This window comes from Aphelocoma coerulescens, unplaced genomic scaffold, assembly GCF_041296385.1.
Source record: "Aphelocoma coerulescens isolate FSJ_1873_10779 unplaced genomic scaffold, UR_Acoe_1.0 HiC_scaffold_665, whole genome shotgun sequence".
NCBI classification, from domain to species: Eukaryota; Metazoa; Chordata; class Aves; order Passeriformes; family Corvidae; genus Aphelocoma; species Aphelocoma coerulescens.
Window position 1 is genome coordinate 4,261 of NW_027184019.1, and position 21,032 is coordinate 25,292.

Sequence of the window (21,032 nt, forward strand, 5' to 3'; positions counted from 1 at the left end):
GAGAACTGGGGGGACTGGGAGTTGCTGGGGGGAACTGGGGGGACCAGGAGTTACTGGGGGAACTGGGGGGCTGGGGGGACCGGGAGTTACTGGGAGTTACTGGGGGGGTGGCTGGAGGAAACTGGGGGCACTGTGGGGACTGTGAATTACTGGGAGGATCGGGGGGGACCAGGAGATACTGGCGGTCACTGGCGGTCACTGGCGGTCACTGGCGGTTACTGGCGGTCACTGGTGGTCACTGGCGGTCACCGCTGTCCCCGGCAGCCCCGGGGGCGGGGCCGGTGCCCGCTGTCCCCTCAGGTGTCCCCGCTGTCCCCAGGTGTGGCCCGGGCAGGGGGGGCGGCCGGGCCCCCCCCGGCGAGACCCCCCCCAGGCCCCGCCAGCGCTGACAGGTGAGGGGCGGTGGTCCCGTCCCTGTCCCCGGTGACGTCCCCCTGTCCCCCTCGATGTCCCCTCTCGATGTCTCGTGGCCCTCGCGATGTCCCCAGCGATGTCCTGGCTTTGTCCCTTCCGCTGTCCCCCGGCCCTGATACGTCCCCAAGCCCCCAGCCCGGTCCCCTGTCCCCATCCCTGTCCCCATCCTTGTCCCCTTGTCTGTCCCCTGTCCCCATGTCTGTCCGCTGTCCCCATCCCTGTCCCCATCCCTGTCCCCATGTCTGTCCCCTGTCCCCATGTCTGTCCCCATCCCTGTCCCTATCCCTGTCCCCATGTCTGTCCCCTGTCCCCATCCCTGTCCCCATGGCTGTCCGCTGTCCCCATGTCTGTCCCCTGTCCCCATCCCTGTCCCCATGGCTGTCCGCTGTCCCCATCCCTGTCCCTATCCCTGTCCCCATGTCTGTCCTCTGTCCCCAGCCCTGTCCCCTGTCCCCTGTCCCCATCCCTGTCACCTGTCCCTATCCCTGTCCCCATGGCTGTCCGCTGTCCCCATGTCTGTCCGCTGTCCCCATCCCTGTCCCCATCCCTGTCCCCATGTCTGTCCGCTGTCCCCATGTCTGTCCCCTGTCCCCAGCCCTGTCCCCATGTCTGTCCGCTGTCCCCATGTCTGTCCGCTGTCCCCAGGCCGCCATGGGGGACGCCGGGGGGGGTTTCGGGCTGGGGCTGCCGGAGCTGCGGGCGCTGATGGAGCTCCGGGGCGCCGAGGCGCTGCTGAGGCTGCAGCGGGACCTGGGGGGGGTCCCCGGGCTCTGCCGCCGCCTGCGCACCTCCCCCACCGACGGTAACGCCCCCAACCCCCCCCCGGGACACCTCAAACCCCCCCGGACCCCCAAAACCCCCCCAAAAACACCCCGGACCCCCAAAACCCCCGGGACCCCCCCAGAACCCCTCATTCCCCTGGGAACCTCCCTGGAATTTCCTCGCCGGGACCCCCAGAACCCCCCAAAACCACCCGGGACCCCCCCCCCGAACCACTGGGACCACCCCCAGAGCCTCCCCGACACCCCCAGACCCTCTCATTCCCCTGGAAACCCTTGGGACACCCCCCCAAACCCCCGGAATCACCCCCAGACCCACTCAGCCCCCTGGAAACTCTTGGGAACTGCCCCGGGACCCCCGGAACCCCCCCAAAACCCCCAGAACCCCCCTGGGACCTCCTCCCTGATCCCCCAGACCCCCACAGTCCCCTGGGAACCTCCACCCGGGACCCCCTGGGACCGCCCCAAAAACCAGCGGGACACCCCCAGACCCCCAGACCCGTCCCAAGACCCCCAGTCCAGAGGGGTCCGTGGGTGATCCGGGGGTCCCCAGGGTGGCTGGGGGGTGACAGGGGTGTCCTCAGGGTGGCTGTGAGGTGACAGGGGTGTCCCCAGGGTGGCTGTGGGGTGACAGGGGGGTCCCCAGGGTGGCTGGGGGGTGACAGGGGTGTCCCCAGGGTGGCTGTGGGGTGACAGGGGGGTCCCCAGGGTGGCTGGGGGGTGACAGGGGTGTCTCCGGGGTGGCTGTGGGGTGACAGGGGGGTCCCCAGGGTGGCTGGGGGGTGACAGGGGTGTCTCCGGGGTGGCTGTGGGGTGACAGGGGGGTCTCCAGGGTGGCTGTGGGGTGACAGGAGGGTCCCCAGGGTGGCTGGGGGGTGACAGGGGTGTCCCCAGGGCTGTCGGAGGGACCCCCGGAGCTGGAGCGGCGCCGCCGGACGTTCGGCCGGAACTGGATCCCCCCGCGGCGCCCCAAGAGCTTCGCGGCGCTGGTGTGGGAGGCCCTGCAGGACGTCACCCTGGTCATCCTCGAGGTGGCCGCGCTCGTGTCCCTCGGGCTGTCCTTCTACGCCCCCCCCGGCGCCGCCGATGAAGGTGACACCCCTGTCCCCAGCCCCCGTCCCCGACGCACCTCCCGGTGCCACCCCCGTGTCCCCCTCCCAGTGCCACCCCCGTGTCCCCCTCCCAGTGCCATCCCCGTGTCCCCAAATCCTCATCCTCTTGTCCCCCTGTCCCCCTGGCCATGTCCCCGTGTCCCCTGATCCCCATCCCCACGGGTGACCCCCTGTCCCCATAGCCCCATCCCCGCCTCCCCCGTGTCCCCTACACCCCCCGGCTGTGTCCCCCTGTCCCCAAATCCCCATCCCCACATCCCCTACACCCCCTGGCCGTGTCCCCTGTCCCCAAATCCCCATCCCCACATCCCCTACACCCCCTGGCCGTGTCCCCCTGCCCCCAAATCTGCATCCCCACGTCCCCTACACCCCCTGGCCATGTCCCCCTGTCCCCCGGCCGTGTCCCCCTGCCCCCAAATCCACATCCCCACATCCCCTACACCCCCTGGCCGTGTCCCCCTGTCCCCAAATCCCCATTCCCACGCCCCCTACACCCCCTGGCCGTGTCCCCCTGTCCCCCTGGCCGTGTCCCCCTGCCCCCAAATCCACATCCCCACATCCCCTACACCCCCTGGCCGTGTCCCCCTGTCCCCCGGCCGTGTCCCCCTGCCCCCAAATCCCCGTTCCCAGTGTCCCCTACGCCCCCTGGCCGTGTCCCCTGCCCCCAAATCCCCATCCCCACGCCCCCTACACCCCCTGGCCGTGTCCCCGCGTGTGGCACCGCTGTCCCCACGTGTCCCCGAGTGTCCCCAGCGTGCGGGCAGGCGGCGGGGGATGAGGAGGAGGAGGAGGCGGCGGAGCCGGGCTGGCTCGAGGGCGCGGCCGTCCTGCCGTCCGCCCGTGGCCCCCCCCCCCCCGTGTGTCCCCCCACGTGTGTCACCGTGTCCCCGCGGTGTCCCCAGCGTGCGGGCAGGCGTCGGGGGGCGCGGAGGACGAGGGCGAGGCGGAGGCGGGCTGGATCGAGGGCGCGGCCATCCTGCTGTCGGTGGCCTGCGTGGTGCTGGTGACGGCGTCCAACGACTGGAGCAAGGAGCGGCAGTTCCGGGGGCTGCAGAGCCGCCTGGAGCGCGAGCAGCGCGTGGCCGTCCTGCGCGGGGGACACCTGGCACAGGTGCCCGTGGCCGACCTGGTGGTGGGGGACGTGGTGCAGGTCAAGTACGGTGAGTGGCCGAGGGGACAGAGCGGCTGGGGGAGCGCTGGGGGTGGCGGTGTCCCCTGTCCCCGTCGCGATGGCGTCCCCCGTCCCCATCCCGCTGCTGTCCCCTGTGCCCCCGTCCCCGTCCCGATGCCGTTCCTGTCCCCGTCCTTGTGTCACCGTCCCTTGTCCTCGTCCTTGTGTCACCATCCCCTGTCGCCATCCTTGTGTCACCATCCCCTGTCCCGGTCCTTGTGTCGTTATCCCCATCCTGATGCCATCACTGTGTCCCCACCCCTGTGACACCATCCCTGTCCCCATCTCACTGCCATCCCCCATCCCCGTGTCCCCATCCCGATGCCATCCCCGTGTCCCCATCCCCGTGTCCCCATCCCCATCCCGATGCCATCCCCGTGTCCCCATCCCCATCCCGATGCCATCCCTGTGTCCCCATCCCCATCCCGATGCCATCCCTGTGTCCCCATCCCCGTGTCCCCATCCCCGTGTCCCCATCCCAATGCCATCCCCTGTCCCCTTGTCCTCATCCCCATCCCGATGTCGTCCCCTGTCCCCTTTGTCCCCATCCCCATCCTGATGTCGTCCCCTGTCCCCATGGCAGTGCCACCCTCTGTCCCCATCCCACTGCTGTCCCCTGTGCCCCACGTCCCTGGTTCCCCATCCTGATGCCACCCCATGTCCCCGTGCCTGTGTCCCCCCATGTCCCCATCCCAGTGCAATCCTCTCGTCCCACGTGTCCCCGCCCCGCCGTGCCCGTGTCCCCCACCCTGGGGTGACGCCCTGGGGGTCCCCGGTCACTGTGGTGACACAGCCCCGATGCCCGGTCTGGGGACACCCCGGGACACCCCCAAACTCCCCGGTGACACCGCGGTGACACAGCCCCGATGCCCGGTCTGGGGACACCCCCAAACTCCCCGGTGCCACCGCGGTGACACAGCCCCGATGCCCGGTCCGGGGACACCCCGGGACACCCCCAAACTCCCCGGTGACACCGCGGTGACACAGCCCCGATGCCCGGTCTGGGGACACCCCGGGACACCCCCAAACTCCCCGGTGACACCGCGGTGGCCCTGTCCCCTCCCAGGTGACCTCCTGCCGGCCGACGGGGTCCTGATCCAGGGCAACGACCTCAAGATCGACGAGAGCGCCCTGACCGGGGAGAGTGACCACGTCCGCAAGTCCCTGGACAAGGACCCGCTGCTGCTCTCGGGTGAGGGGCGTTCGGGGAGCCCGGGGCCACCGAGGGGACCCTGCCGTGACCCGCGGTGTCCCCGCCAGGCACCCACGTGATGGAGGGCTCGGGCAGGATGGTGGTGACGGCCGTGGGGGTGAACTCGCAGAGCGGCATCATCTTCGCCCTGCTGGGCGCCGCGGGGGACGACGAGGACGACAGGAGGGACAGGAAAGGTGACACGGCGCCGGCTGGCACCGGGGGTGCCCGGTGGCCCCGCGGGCTCTGGCACCTTCTGTCCCCGCGTCCCCCCCACATCCCCGTCTGCTCCTCCCCTCCCTGTCCCCGGGGGTGCCACCGCTGCCACCGCCACTCCCGGGGGTCCCCCTGTCCCCCTCTCCCCCCCCAGGTCCCATCCCGGGGTGTCCCCCCACCACCACCACCGCCCCCCTCTGTCCCACAGGGAAGCCCCAGGACGGCGCCGTGGACGCCCCGCAACCCAAAGGTGCTTTGGGGTCGGGGGGGGACAACCCCAGAGCCCCCCGTCCGTGTCCCCGCCGCCGTGGCCTGCCACGTCCCCGCTGTCCCCAGGCAAGAGGCAGGACGGGGCGGTGGCCATGGAGATGCAGCCGCTGAAGAGCGCCGAGGGAGGGGACACCGCGGACGGGCCGGGGACGCGGCCCCGAGGTGGCCCCAAGAAGGAGAAGTCCGTGCTCCAGGCCAAGCTGACCCAGCTGGCCGTGCAGATCGGGAAGGCAGGTGGGGGCTGGGGTCCCCAGAGGAGGGGACAGGCCGTTTGGGGACCCTGGGGAGGGGTCCTGAGGGGTGGGTGACACGCAGGGACACCACGGGTGGGGTGGGGATGTGTCCCCAGGATGGACAAACCGGCGCTCCAGGCCAAACTGACCCCACAGATTCGGGGGGGGTTGGGGGTCCCCGAAGCGGGGACAAAGCCCCCCGGGGCCGTGTCCTGAGGCTGTCCCCGCGCAGGGCTGGCCATGTCGGCCATCACCGTCATCATCCTCGTGCTCTACTTCGTCATCGACACCTTCGTGGTGCAGGGCCGGCCCTGGGTGGCCGAGTGCGCCCCGGTCTACGTCCAGTACTGGGTCAAGTTCTTCATCATCGGCGTCACCGTGCTGGTGGTGGCCGTGCCCGAGGGGCTCCCGCTGGCCGTCACCATCTCGCTGGCCTACTCCGTCAAGGTGGGGGCCAGCTGTCTGTCCGTCTGTCCGTCTGGCTGTCCTCAGGGGTTCCTCTGTCCCTCTTGTGTCCCTCTGTCCATCCATCCTTGGCGCTCCTTTGTGTCCCTCCACGTCCCCATCCCCCTCCTCCCCCATCCTGCCCCCTTTTTTCCCCATTTCCCCCCCTTTTTTTTCCTGTTTTCTCCTGTTTTCCCCCCAGAAAATGATGGACAACAACCTGCTCCCATTTCCCCCCATTTTTCCCCATTTTTCCCCATTTTTTCCCATTTTTTCCCCATTTTTCCCCATTTTTCCCCATTTTCCCCCATTTCCCCCATTTTCCCCCATTTTTCCCCATTTGTTCCCATTTTTTCTCATTTTCCCACAGTTTCCCCCCAGAAAATGACGTGAGACCACACCCTGCTCCCATTTTCCCCCATTTCTCCCCTTTCCCCCCAGTTTTCCCCCATTTCGCCCATTTTTTCCCCATTCCCCCCAGTTTTTCCCCCCATTTTTTCCATTTCCCCCCCGTTTTTCCCCATTTCCCCCCCAGCTTTTCCCAAATTCCCCTGGTTTTACCCCAGAAAATGATGAAGGACAACAACCTGCTCCCATTTGTCCCCATTTCCCCCCAGTTTTTCCCCCATTTCCCCCATTTTTTCCCCATTTCCCCATTTTTTCCCCATTTCCCCCATTTTTTCCCCATTCCCCCCAGTTTTTCCCCCCATTTTTTCCATTTCCCCCCCGTTTTTCCCCATTTCCCCCCCAGCTTTTCCCAAATTCCCCTGGTTTTACCCCAGAAAACGATGAAGGACAACAACCTGCTCCCGCTTTTCCCCGTTTCCCCCCATTCCCCCCAGTTTTTCCCCATTCCTCCCCCCATTTTTCCCCCATTTCCCCCCAGTTTTTCCCCATCCCCCCCCCCCCCAGTTTTTCCCAAATTCCCCTGGTTTTACCCCAGAAAATGATGAAGGACAACAACCTGGTGCGGCACCTGGACGCCTGCGAGACCATGGGCAATGCCACGGCCATCTGCTCGGACAAGACGGGCACGCTGACCACCAACCGCATGACCGTGGTCCAGGCCTTCGTGGGGGGGTCCCACTTCTGCCACCCCCCGCCCCCCGCGGCCCTGGCCCCCCCCACGCTGGACCTGCTGGCCCAGGCCATCGCCATCAACAGCGCCTACACCAGCAAGATACTGGTGAGGGGGACTGGGAGCACTGGGAGGGGTCTGGGGGGATTTTTGGGGGGGATTTGGGTTTTTTTGGGGGGGTTTTGGGGGGGTTTGGGGCGTTTTTAGGGGGGTTTTTGGGGGGGTCATGGGCCCAGGCCATCGCCATCAACAGCGCCTGCACCAGCAAGATACTGGTGAGGGGGACTGGGAGCACTGGGAGGGGTCTGGGGGGATTTTTGGGGGGGATTTGGGGTTTTTTGGGGGGGTTTTGGGGGGGTTTGGGGCGTTTTTAGGGGGGGTGTTTGGGGCGGTCACGGGCCCAGGCCATCGCCATCAACAGCGCCTGCACCAGCAAAATACTGGTGAGGGGGACTGGGAGCACTGGGAGGGGTCTGGGGGGATTTTTGGGGGGGATTTGGGTTTTTTTTGGGGGGGTTTTGGGGGGGTTTGGGGCGTTTTTAGGGGGGTTTTTGGGGGGGTCATGGGCCCAGGCCATCGCCATCAACAGCGCCTGCACCAGCAAGATACTGGTGAGGGGGACTGGGAGCACTGGGAGCACTGGGGGAGGCTTTTGGGCGTTTTGGGGGGGATTTCAGAGGGTTTTGGGGGATTTTGGGGGGGTTTGGGGCGTTTTTAGGGGGGTTTTTGGGGGGGTCACAGACCCAGGCCATCGCCATCAACAGCGCCTACACCAGCAAAATACTGGTGAGGGTGACTGGGAGCACTGGGAGCACTGGGGGGGGGGGTGTCTGGGAGGTGTTTTAGGGGAATTTTGGGGGGTTTTGGGGGGTTCCGGGGGTGGTGACGGGGGGGGCCTTGGGGGTCTCCTGGGCCCTGCTGTGACACTAACGGGGGGGGGGGGTCTCTGTGCCCCCTTTGTGTGCCCCCCTCCCCCCCTCACCTGCCCCCCGCCCCTCCCCCCCAGCCCCCCGAAGCCCCCGGGGGTCTCCCTCGCCACGTGGGCAACAAGACCGAGTGTGCCCTGCTGGGGCTGGCGCTGTCCCTGGGCCGCGACCCCGAGGCCGAGCGGGCGCAGGTGCCCGAGGAGCGCCTGGTCAAGGTGTTCACCTTCAACTCGGAGCGCAAATCCATGAGCACCGTGACGCGCCGCGCCGGGGGCGGGTACCGGCTGCTCTGCAAGGGGGCGGCCGAGATGGTGCTGCGCAGGTGAGGAGGGGGCACGCACCTGGGCACACACCTGGGCACACACCTGGGCACACCTGGGCACGCACCTGGGCACACACCTGGGCACACACCTGGGCACACCTGGGCACGCACCTGGGCACACACCTGGGCACACACCTGGGCACACCTGGGGCCGCGCCGGGGGCGGGTACCGGCTGCTCTGCAAGGGGGCGGCCGAGATGGTGCTGCGCAGGTGAGGGGGGGCACACACCTGGGCACACACCTGGGCACACACCTGGGCACACCTGGGGCCGCGCCGGGGGCGGGTACCGGCTGCTCTGCAAGGGGGCGGCCGAGATGGTGCTGCGCAGGTGAGGGGGGGCACACACCTGGGCACACACCTGGGCACACACCTGGTCACACACCTGGGGACAGCTGGGGACACCTGGGCACACACCTGGGCACACCTGGGGGGTGTGACACACCTGGGCACACCTGGGGCCGCGCCGGGGGCGGGTACCGGCTGCTCTGCAAGGGGGCGGCCGAGATGGTGCTGCGCAGGTGAGGGGGGGGCACACACCTGGGCACACACCTGGGCACACCTAGGAGGGTGTGACACACCTGGGCACACACCTGGGGACACCTGGGCACACACCTGGGCACACCTGGGCACACACCTGGGGACACCTGGGCACACACCTGGGCACACACCTGGTCACACACCTGGGGACAGCTGGGGACACCTGGGCACACACCTGGGCACACCTGGGGGGTGTGACACACCTGGGCACACCTGGGGCTGCACCGGGGGCGGTACCGGCTGCTCTGCAAGGGGGCGGCCGAGATGGTGCTGCGCAGGTGAGGGGGGGCACACACCTGGGCACACACCTGGGCACACCTGGGGACACCTGGGCACACACCTGGGCACACCTGGGGACAGCTGGGGACAGATGTGCACACACCTGGGCACACCTGGGCACACATCTGGGCACACACCTGGGGACACCTGGGGACACCTGGGCACACACCTGGGGCCATCTGGGCACACCTGGACGCAGGGGGTGTCCCATAACCCTCTCCCCACGCCCCCAGACCCCCCTCCCCCGACCCTCCTGGATCCCCTCCCCCCCCAGGTGCAGCTCCCTCCTGGACCCCGGGGGGGCCCCCTGACCCCTTGTTGCCCCCAAACCCCCCCTCCCCTGACCCCCCTGACCCCCCTGCGCCCTTGTTGCCCCCCAAGCCCCCCTCCCCTGCCCCTCCGACCCCCCCGACCCCCCGGTGCCCTCCAGTGCCCTCCCTGACCCCCCGGTGCCCCCGGTGCCCCCCCAGGTGCAGCTCCCCCCTGCCCCCTTGTTGCCCCCCCAAACGCCCCTCCCCTGACCCCCCTGCCCCCCCTGACCCCCGGTGCCCCCCCAAACCCCCCTCCCCTGCCCCCCCTGACCCCCGGTGCCCCCCCCCAGGTGCAGCTCCCTCCTGGACGCCGGGGGGGCCCCGCGGGCGCTGGGGGGGCCGGAGCGGGAGGAGCTGGTGCGGCGCGTGGTGGAGCCGATGGCGGCGGGGGGGCTGCGGACCCTCGTCCTCGCCTTCCGCGATTTCCCCCCCCGGCCCGAGCCCCCCTGGGACGACGAGGCCGCCGTGGTTGGCGACCTGACGTGCATCGCCATCGTGGGCATCGAGGACCCCGTGCGGCCCGAGGTGGGGGGCGGCGGGGGCATGGGGACGGGGGGGGGGGCATCGGGGACATGGGGACACGGGGGGGACATCGGGGACATGGGGGGGATATGGGGGGGACATGGGGATATGGGGACACGGGGGGGCATTGGGGACATGGGGGGGACACGGGGGGGCATCGGGGACATGGGGGGGCATTGGGGACATGGGGGCGACACGGGGGGGCATCGGGGACATGGGGGGGCATTGGGGACATGGGGGCGACATGGGGGGGCATCGGGGACATGGGGAGGGCGTGGGGACACGGAGGGGACATGGGGGGGCATTGGGGACATGGGGGGACACGGGGGGACATGGGGACACGGGGGGGCATGGGGACATGGGGGACGGGGGGGACATGGGGGGACATGGGGGGCATGGGGGTACATGGGGACATGGGGACGGGGGAAGGGGGACAAGGGGGAGATCCAGGGGACAAGGAAGGGACGGGGGGGACATGGGGGGACATCAGGGGGACATGGGAGGGATAGAGCGGGAGGGGGACGTGGGGGGCAAAGGGGGACACGGGGGGGGTGGGACACGGGAGGACGGGGGGGACACGGCGGTGACGTGGAGGGGACGGGGGGGTGGGGGACGTGTGCCCTGAAATGCGGCGGGGGGGCCACGGGAGGGCCACGGGGGGACCCGGGGACACGGGAGGGACACGGGAGGGACACGGGGGGGACACGGGAGGGACACGGGGGGTGTGGGAACACGCGGGGACACCGGGAACAGGACGGGGACGGTGTGGGGACACTGCGGGGGGGACGGGGACACACGGGGGACACCGGGGGCAGGACGGGGACACGCGGGGGACTGCGGGGGCAGGACGGGGACACAGAGGGGACACCGGGGCCAGGCCGGGGACACAGAGGGGACACTGCGGGGGACACCGGGGGCAGGACGGGGACACCGGGGCCAGGACGGGGACACAGAGGGGACACCGGGGCCAGGACGGGGACACAGAGGGGACACCGGGGGCAGGAGGGGGACACCGGGGCCAGGACGGGGACACAGAGGGGACACCGGGGCCAGGACGGGGACACCGGGGCCAGGACGGGGACACAGAGGGGACACCGGGGGCAGGAGGGGGACACCGGGGCCAGGACGGGGACACAGAGGGGACACCGGGGCCAGGACGGGGACACCGGGGCCAGGACGGGGACACAGAGGGGACACCGGGGCCAGGACGGGGACACCGGGGGCAGGACGGGGACACAGAGGGGACACCGGGGGCAGGACGGGGACATCGGGGACAGGACGGGGACACGCGGGGACACCGGGGGCAGGACGGGGACATCGGGGACAGGACGGGGACACGCGGGGACACCGGGGGCAGGACGGGGACACCGGGGCCAGGACGGGGACACAGAGGGGACACCGGGGGCAGGACGGGGACACCGGGGCCAGGACGGGGACGCCGGGGACAGGACGGGGACAGGTGCGTGTGGCAGGTGCCCGAGGCCATCCGGAAGTGCCAGCGCGCGGGGATCACGGTGCGGATGGTGACCGGCGACAACCTGGACACGGCGAGAGCCATCGCGGCCAAGTGCGGGATCCTCCCCGCGGGGGGGGGCGGGGACTGGCTCTGCCTCGAGGGGAAGGACTTCAACCGGCGCATCCGCAACGACCGCGGCGAGGTGGCACTGGGGGCACTGGGAGGGACTGGGAGGGACTGGGAGGGACTGGGAGGGGGGTTGGGATCACTGGGAGCGGGAATGGGGGCACTGGGGGGCACTGGGGGTCACTGGGAGGGACTGGGAGGGGGGTTGGGATCACTGGGAGCGGGAATGGGGACACTGGGGGACACTGGGGGGCACTGGGAGGGACTGGGAGGGACTGAGAGGGGGGTTGGGATCACTGGGAGCGGGAATGGGGACACTGGGGGACACTGGGAGGCACTGGGAGGGACTGGGGGGCACTGGGAGGGACTGGGAGGGACTGAGAGGGGGATTGGGATCACTGGGAGCGAGAATGGGGACACTGGGGGACACTGGGAGGCACTGGGAGCGAGAATGGGGACACTGGGGGGCACTGGGATAGACTGGGAGGGGATTGGGATCACTGGAAGCAGGAATGGGGACACTGGGGGGCACTGGGATAGACTGGGAGGGGGTTTGGGATCACTGGGAGCGGGAATGGGGACACTGGGGGGCACTGGGAGGGACTGGGAGGGGGATTGGGATCACTGGGAGCAGGAATGGGGACACTGGGGGGCACTGGGAGGGGGATTGGGATCACTGGGAGTGGGAATGGGGACACTGGGGGGCACTGGGAGGGGGATTGGGATCCCTGGGGGGGGGGTCGGGGGACACTGGGGGTCTCGAGGGGTCCTGGGGGGGTCCCTGGGGGTCTCAACCCCCTCCCCACCCCCCCCAGGTGGAGCAGGAGCGCCTGGACAAGGTGTGGCCCAAGCTGAGGGTCCTGGCGCGGTCGTCGCCCACCGACAAACACACCTTGGTCAAAGGTGGGAGCGCGGGGGGGGTCCCGGGGGTCCCGGGGGTCTCGGGGGGGCTCTGCCGGAGGGTCCCCAGCCCCCTGCCCCCCCCCCCCCCCGCCCCCAGGAATCATCGACAGCACCATCGGGGAGCAGCGCCAGGTCGTGGCTGTCACCGGCGACGGCACCAACGACGGCCCCGCCCTCAAAAAGGCCGACGTGGGATTCGCCATGGTACCGCCCCCTCCCCAAATCGGGACCCCCGCCACCCCTCCCCAAATCGGGACCCCCGCGACCCCTCCCCAAATCGGGACCCTGAGATTCCCCTCCCCAAATCGGGACCCCCGCCACCCCTCCCCAAATCGGGACCCTGAGATTCCCCTCCCTAAAATGGGACCCTGAGATCCTCTCCCTAAATTGGAACCCCCGCGACCCCTCCCCAAATCGGGACCCTGAGATTCCCCTCCCCAAATCGGGACCCCCGCCACCCCTCCCCAAATCGGGACCCCCGCCACCCCTCCCCAAATCGGCACCTGAGATCCTCTCCCTAAATTGGGACCCCCGTGACCCCTCCCCAAATCGGGACCCTGAGATTCCCCTCCCCAAATCGGGACCCCTGCGACCCCTCCCCAAATCGGCACCTGAGATCCTCTCCCTAAATTGGGACCCCCGCCACCCCTCCCCAAATTGGGACCCTGAGATTCCCCTCCCCAAATCGGGACTCCTGTGACCCCTCCCCAAATCAGGACCCCGAGATCCCTCCTCAGTTTGGGGTCCCTGAGAGCCCTCCCCAAATTGGGATCCCCGAGATCCGAGCCCCCTCCCCAAATCGGGGACCCCTGAGACCCCAGACCCTCCCTCCCCAAACGGGGACCCCCTCCCATCCCTGGGGTCACCTTGGGGACCCCCTGAACCACCCACGGTCACCGTGGGGACCCCTGCCCATCCCTGGGGTCACCTTGGGTCACCTCTTGCCTACCTGGGGGTCACCTGGGGTCACCTGGAGGTCACCTGGAGGTCACCGGGGGTCACCTGGGGTCACCTGGGGGTTGCCGGGGGTCACCTGGGGGTCACCTGGGGTCACTTGAGGGTCACCTGGGGGTCACCTGGGGTCACCTGGGGTCATGTGCAAGTCACCTGGGGGTCACCTGGGAGTCACCTGGAGGTCACCTGGGGTCACCTGGCGGTCACCTGGAGGTCACCTGGAGGCCACCTGGGGTCACCTGGGGGTCACCTGGGGTCACCTGGGGTCATGTGCAAGTCACCTGGGGGTCACCTGGAGGTCACCTGGGGTCACCTGGGGGTCACCTGGGGGTCACCTGGGGTCACCTGGGGTCATGTGCAAGTCACCTGGGGGTCACTTGGGGGTTACCTGCAAGTTACCTGAGGGTCACCTGGGGTCACCTGGGGTCACCTGGGGGTCACCTGGGGGTTACCTGGGGGTCACCTGGGGGTCACCTGTCCGTGTCCCCAAAGGGCATCGCGGGCACGGACGTGGCCAAGGAGGCCTCGGACATCATCCTGACGGACGACAACTTCTCGAGCATCGTCAAGGCCGTCATGTGGGGCCGCAACGTCTACGACAGCATCGCCAAGTTCCTGCAGTTCCAGCTCACCGTCAACGTGGTGGCCGTCATCGTGGCCTTCACCGGCGCCTGCATCACCCAGGTGAGCGGCACCTGCGCGGGGCACCCACCTGGGCAGGGGGGACGTGGTGGGGGGAATGTGTGCCCGCTGTCGCCTGCCCGTCTGAGCTCACCTGTGATCACTTGAGCTCACCTGGGCTCACCTGTGCCCCCCGTGCCCACCTGTGCCCACCTGTGATCACCTGTGCTCACCTGTGCTCACCTGTGCCCACCTGAGCCCACCTCTCCCAGTCCTCTGAGCCTCCCAGTGCCCACCTGTGCTCACCTGTGCTCACCTGAGCCCACCTGAGCCCACCTGATCCCACCTCTCCCAGCCCCCCTGAGCCTCCCAGTGCCCACCTGAGCCCACCTGAGCCCACCTGAGCCCACCTGTGCCCACCTGTGCTCACCTGTGCCCACCTGAGCCCACCTCTCCCAGTCCTCTGAGCCTCCCAGTGCCCACCTGAGCTCACCTGTGCCCACCTGAGCCCACTTGTGCCCACCTCCCCCAGCTCCTTGAGCCTCCCAGTGCCCACCTGAGCCCACCTGAGCCCACCTGTGCCCACCCCTGCCCACCTGAGCTCACCTGAGCTCACCTGAGCTCACCTGAGCCCACCTGAGCTCACCTGTGCCCACCTGAGCCCACCTGAGCCTGCTGTCTCCTGCCCACCTGAGCCCACCTGTGCCCACCTGTCCCCACCTGTGCCCACCTGAGCTCACCTGTGCCCACCTGAGCCCACCTCTCCCAGTCCTCTGAGCCTCCCAGTGCCCACCTGTGCCCACCTGTGCTCACCTGAGCCCACCTGAGCCCACCTCTCCCAGCCCCCCTGAGCCTCCCAGTGCCCACCTGAGCCCACCTGTGCCCACCTGAGCCAACCTGAGCCCACTGTCTCCTGCCCACCTGAGCCCACCTGTGCCCACCTGTGCCCACCTGTGCCCACCTGTGCCCCCCGTGCCCCGCCCAGGACTCGCCGCTGAAGGCGGTGCAGATGCTGTGGGTGAACCTCATCATGGACACCTTGGCCTCGCTGGCGCTGGCCACGGAGCCGCCCACGGAGGCGCTGCTGCTGCGCCGCCCCTACGGCCGCGACCACCCGCTGGTGTCGGGCACCATGCTGCGCAACATCCTGGGCCACGCCGCCTACCAGCTGCTGGTCATCTTCACCCTGCTCTTCGCCGGTCAGTGCCGGGCACTCACCCCCGCTGAGAGGGGTCCTGTGGGTGGGGGGGAGCTGTGGGGGACATGGGGGACGTGGTGGGACGTGGTGGGATGTGGTGGGATGTGGGGACATGGGGACATGGTGGGACATGGGGATGTGGTGGGACGTGGGGATGTGGGGACATGGTGGCACATGGGGACATGGTGGGATATGGGGACACGGTGGGACATGGTGGGACATGGGGACATGGGGACATGGTGGGATGTGGTGAGACATGGGGACATGGTGGGACGTGGTGGGATGTGGGGACACGGTGGGATATGGGGACATGGGGACACGGTGGGACGTGGTGGGACATCCTGGGCCACGCCGCCCACCAGCTGCTGGTCATCTTCACCCTGCTCTTCGCCGGTCAGTGCCGGGCACCGGGCACCACCTGGGGACATCGCCGAGAGGGGTCCTGTGGGTGGGGGGGAGCTGTGGGGGGCATGGGGGATGTGGTGGGATGTGGGGATGTGGTGGGACATGGGGACGTGGGGACGTGGGGATGTGGTGGGACATGGGGATGTGGGGACGTGGTGGCACATGGGATGTGGTGGGATATGGGGACACGGTAGGACGTGGTGGGACATGGGGACATGGGGACGTGGTGGGACATGGGGACACGGTGGGATGTGGTGGGACGTGGTGGGACATCCTGGGCCACGCCGCCCACCAGCTGCTGGTCATCTTCACCCTGCTCTTCGCCGGTCAGTGCCGGGCACCGGGCACCGCCTGGGGACATCGCCGAGAGGGGTCCTGTGGGTGGGGGGGAGCTGTGGGGGGCATGGGGGATGTGGTGGGATGTGGGGATGTGGTGGGATATGGGGACGTGGGGACTTGGTGGGACGTGGTGGGACATGGGGACGTGGTGGGATGTGGGGACGTGGGGACACGGTGGGACATGGGGATGTGGTGGGACGTGGTGGGACGTGGTGGGACATGGAGACATGGTGGGATATGGGGACATGGGGACACGGTGGGACGTGGTGGGACGTGGGGGACACGGTGGGATATGGGGACATGGGGACATGGTGGGATATGGGGACATGGGGACACGGTGGGACGTGGTGGGACATCCTGGGCCACGCCGCCCACCAGCTGCTGGTCATCTTCACCCTGCTCTTCGCCGGTCAATGCCGGGCACCGGGCACCGCCCGGGGACATCGCTGAGAGGGGTCCATCCTGTGGGTGGGGGGCACCCCTGTCCCCACGTCCCCAGGAGTGTCCCCAGGAGTGTCCCCATGGGTGTCCCCATGTCCCTACAAGTGTCCCCAGGAGTGTCCCCATGGGTGTCACCACATCCCCAGAAATGTCCTCAGGGGTGTCCCCATGGGTGTCCCCCCGGGTGTCCCCACAAGTGTCCCCTGTCCCCAGAAGTGTCCCCAGGAGTGTCCCCCCAGGTGTCCCCCTGGGTGTCCCCACTGGTGTCCCTGTTCCCCCGGGTGTCCCCCCAGGTGTCCCTGTCCCCATGGGTGTCCCCACTGGTGTCCCCCCGGCTGTCCCCGTCCCCATGGGTGTCCCCACTGGTGTCCCCCCGGGTGTCCCCATGAGTGTCCCTGTCCCCACGGGTGTCGCCATGAGGGTCCCCACATCCTCACGAGTGTCCCCATGGGTGTCCCCCCGGGTGTCCCCACGAGTGTCCCTGTCCCCCTGGCTGTCCCCTGGCTGTCCCCCCGGGTGTCCCCCACATCCCCACGAGTGTCCCTATGGGTGTCCCCCGGGTGTCCCCACAGGTGTCCCCACGAGTGTCCCTGTCCCCACAGATGTCTCCCTGGGTGTCCCCCTGGGTGTCCCCCGGCTGTCCCCCTGGGTGTCCCCACATCCCCAGGAGTGTCCCCCTGGGTGTCTCCCTGGGTGTCCCCTGGATGTCCCCTGGGTGTCCCCACGAGTGTCCCTGTCCCCCTGGGTGTCCCCTGGCTGTCCCCCCGGTGTGTCCCCCACATCCCCAGGAGTGTCCCCCTGGGTGTCCCCACGAGTGTCCTGTCCCCCTGGGGAGGTGTCCCCTGGGTGTCCCCCAGGTGTCCCCCAGGTGTCCCCACGGGTGTCCCTGTCCCCCTGGGGAGGTGTCCCCTGGGTGTCCCCACGGGTGTCCCCTGGGTGTCCCCCAGGTGTCCCCACATCCCCAGGAGTGTCCCCCCTGGGTGTCCCCCCGGGTGTCCCTGGGTGTCCCCACGGGTGTCCGTGTCCCCCTGGGGAGGTGTCCCCCTGGGTGTCCCCCGGGTGTCCCCTGGGTGTCCCCACGAGTGTCCCCACGAGTGTCCCTGTCCCCTGGGTGTCCCCAGGTGTCCCCCCAGGTGTCCCCACGGGTGTCCGTGTCCCCGCAGGGGAGGTGTCCCCTGGGTGTCCCCACGGGGTGTCCCTGTCCCCCTGGGGGAGGGTGTCCCTGGGTGTCTTCCCGGGTGTCCCCCGGGGTGTCCCCACGGGTGTCCCCACGAGTGTCCCTGTCCCCTGGGTGTCCCCCGGGTTGTCCCCCGGGTTTCCCCCGGGTGTCCCCACGGGTGTCCGTGTCCCCGCAGGGGAGGTGCTGTTCGACATCGACAGCGGCCGCGCTGCCCCGCTGCACGCGCCGCCCTCGGAGCACTTCACCATCATCTTCAACACCTTCGTGCTGATGCAGCTCTTCAACGAGCTCAACGCGCGCAAGCTGCACGGCGAGAGGAACGTCTTCGAGGGCGTCTGCGGCAACCCCATCTTCTGCGCCATCGTCCCTCGGCACCTTCGGCGTGCAGGTGGGGACGCGGGGGACACGGGGGGGACACGGGGGGGACGTGGGGGATGTGGGGGATGTGGGGGATGTGGGGGACATGGGGGGACGTGGGGGATGTGGGGGATGTGGGGGGATGTGGGGGACATGGGGGGACGTGGGGGATGTGGGGGATGTGGGGGATGTGGGGGATGTGGGGACATGGGGACACGGGGGGGACACGGGGGACACAGGGGGACACGGGGACACGGGGGGGACACGGGGGGGACGTGGGTGATGTGGTGGATGTGGGGGACATGGGGGGGACACGGGGGATGTGGGGGATGTGGGGGACGTGGGGGACACGGAGGATATGGGAGACACGGGGGGATGTGGGGGATGTGGGGCATGTGGGGGACACAGGGGACATGGGAGACACGGGGGGGATGTGGGGGATGTGGAGCATGTGGGGGACACGGAGGACATGGGAGACACGGGGGGATGTGGGGGATGTGGGGCATGTGGGGCATGTGGGGGACGTGGGGGGATGTGGGGGATGTGGGGGATGTGGGGGATGCGGGGGACATGCGGGACACGGGGGGGACACGGGGGATGTGGGGGATGTGGGGACATGGGGACTTGGGGGGACACGGGGGGACACGAGGGACACGGGTGGACATGAGGGGGACATGAGGGGGACACGAGGGGGACACAGAGGAGCCCAGGGGGACACGAGGGGGACACGAGCACGAGGGGGACACAGGGGACACGGGGGGCACAGGGGGGACACGGAGGGGACACGGGGGGGACACAGGGGACATGGGGGGACACGGGGGGGACACGGGGAAACAGGGGACACAGGGGGGCACAGGGGGGACACGGAGGGGACACGGGGGGGACACGGGGGGGACAACGGGGGGACACAGGGGGACACAGGGGACACGGGGGGGGACACGGGGGGGACCACACGGAGGGGACACACGGGGGACTCGCGTGGGGACCCGGCGAGGTGGGGACGGGCGCTGCGACACCTCGGGGTGGGGACCCTTGGGTGTCCCCGGGGATTTCGGGCCGCGGGGGAGGCTCGGGGACCCCCCCAGGGCCCCCCGAACACGGAGGGGACCCTCGGGGACCCTCGGGGACATTGTAGGGGACATGAGGGGACACAGAGGTGGCCCGCGGGGGGGGGTGGGTGTGGGACCCCCGTGACCCCCCCGCGCCCCCCCCGCGCCCCCCAGGTGCTGATCGTGCAGTTCGGGGGGAAGCCGTTCAGCTGCTCCCCCCTCAGCGCCGAGCAGTGGCTCTGGTGCCTCTTCGTGGGGCTGGGGGAGCTCGTCTGGGGACAGGTACCGAGACCCCCGCCCGCCCGGGGACCCCCCAGAGCCATGGGACCCCCCCCCGGAGCCATGGGACCCCCCCCGGAGCCATGGGACCCCCCAGAGCCATGGGACCCCCCCGGAGCCATGGAACCCCCCCCCGGAGCCATGGGACCCCCCCCAGAGCCATGGGACCCCCCCAGAGCCATGGGACCCCCACCCGCCCAGGGACCCCCGACCCACGGGAACAACCCTGACCCATGGGACCCCCACCCAGGGACCCACAGAAACCCCCCAGAGCCAATGGGACCCCCTCCCAGAGCCATGGGACCCCCCCCTCCAGAGCCATGGACCCCCCCCAGAGCCATGGAAACCCCCCCAGAGCCATGGGACCCCCCGCCCACCCGGGGACCCCCACCCACGGGAACACCCCCAGAGCCATGGGACCCCCGCCCAGGGACCTCTGACCCATGGAACCCCCTCCCCCCGACCCCTGGGACCCCCACCCAGGGGCACCCCTGACCCACAGGGACCCATGGGGACCCCACTGTCCCCACAGGTCCTGGGGTGCCCTCGGGGGGCAGTGGCCCAGAGGGCTCCAAGCCCGATGACCACGATGACCCCAGGACCCCAGTGACCCCCATGACCCCACTGACCCCTGTGACCCCTGTGACCCCTTGACCCCACTGGCCCCACTGACCCCACTGACCCCTGTGACCCCAGTGACCCCAGTGACCCTGTGACCCCAATGATCCCACTGACCCCAGTGACCCCACTGACCCCCCTGACCCACTGACCCCTGTGACCCCACTGACCCCACTGACCCCACTGACCCCTGTGACCCCACTGACCCCCCTGACCCCACTGACCCCTGTGACCCCAGTGACCCCAGTGACCCCAGTGACCCCACTGACCCCTGTGACCCCCACTGACCCCACTGACCCCTGTGACCCCACTGACCCCCCTGACCCCACTGACCCCAGTGACCCCACTGACCCCTGTGACCCCACTGACCCCTGTGACCCCAGTGACCCCAATGACCCCAGTGACCCCACTGACCCCTGTGACCCCTGTGACCCCTGTGACCCCACTGACCCCTGTGACCCCAATGACCCCACTGACCCCACTGACCCCACTGACCCCACTGACCCCAACTGACCCCTGTGACCCCTGTGACCCCTGTGACTCCAGTGACCCCAGTGACCCCACTGACCCCATGACCCCTGTGACCCCTGTGACCCCTGTGACCCCAGTGACCCCACTGACCCCAGTGACCCCACTGACCCCCTGTGACCCCACTGACCCCTGTGACCCCAATGACCCCAGTGACCCCTGTGACCCCACTGACCCCTGTGACCCCAATGACCCCTGGGACCCCAGTGACCCCAGTGACCCCAGTGACCCCAATGACCCCACTGACCCCACTGACCCCTGTGACCCCAGTGACCCCACTGACCCCCCTGACCCCACTGACCCCAGTGACCCCAGTGACCCCACTGACCCCAGTGACCCCTGTGACCACAGTGACCCCACTGACCCCACTGACCCCTGTGACCCCCACTGACCCCACTCCCTGTCCCCTGGGCACCCCTGGGTGCCCCCCAGGTCCTGGTGTGGTCCCGGGGGGGCCGCAGTGCCCCGGCCCCTCGGGGGGCAGTGGCCCGAGGGCTCGGGAGCCCGATGACCACGACGAGCTGGACGCGGCCGGGCTGCGCCGGGGGAAGGTCCTGTGGGTCAGGGGCTTGAGCCGCATCCAGACCCAGTGGGACCCCCCCCAAATTAACCCCCCTCCCCCCCAAATGCCCCTTTTATAGCCCGAAAGTTGGGGGAAAACCCCAAAATCTGGGAATTTCTGGGGGGGGGGAAAATTGGGGGTTTTGGGATTTTTTTGGGGGGGAGAAATTGGGGGTTTTGTGGTTTTTTTGGGGGAGAAATTGGGGGTTT

General features: G+C 69.3%; 1 protein-coding gene across 1 annotated transcript; it reads left to right on the forward strand.

The window, feature by feature from the left end:
- Window positions 1–206: 206 nt before the first annotated feature.
- Window positions 207–20,821, forward strand: LOC138102275 (plasma membrane calcium-transporting ATPase 3-like; the record flags this gene model as incomplete). Its single annotated transcript, XM_068999988.1, is given in 21 exon segments — window positions 207–392; window positions 1,060–1,216; window positions 2,088–2,285; window positions 3,208–3,465; window positions 4,543–4,668; window positions 4,737–4,865; window positions 5,093–5,134; window positions 5,221–5,388; window positions 5,620–5,834; window positions 6,775–7,017; window positions 7,916–8,157; window positions 9,576–9,810; window positions 11,280–11,465; window positions 12,205–12,292; window positions 12,390–12,496; window positions 13,739–13,930; window positions 14,853–15,066; window positions 17,606–17,796; window positions 17,798–17,818; window positions 19,011–19,118; window positions 20,723–20,821. Coding segments are annotated over 20 exon segments (3,213 nt in total), but the record flags the coding sequence as incomplete, so codon positions are not given.
- Window positions 20,822–21,032: the final 211 nt, after the last annotated feature.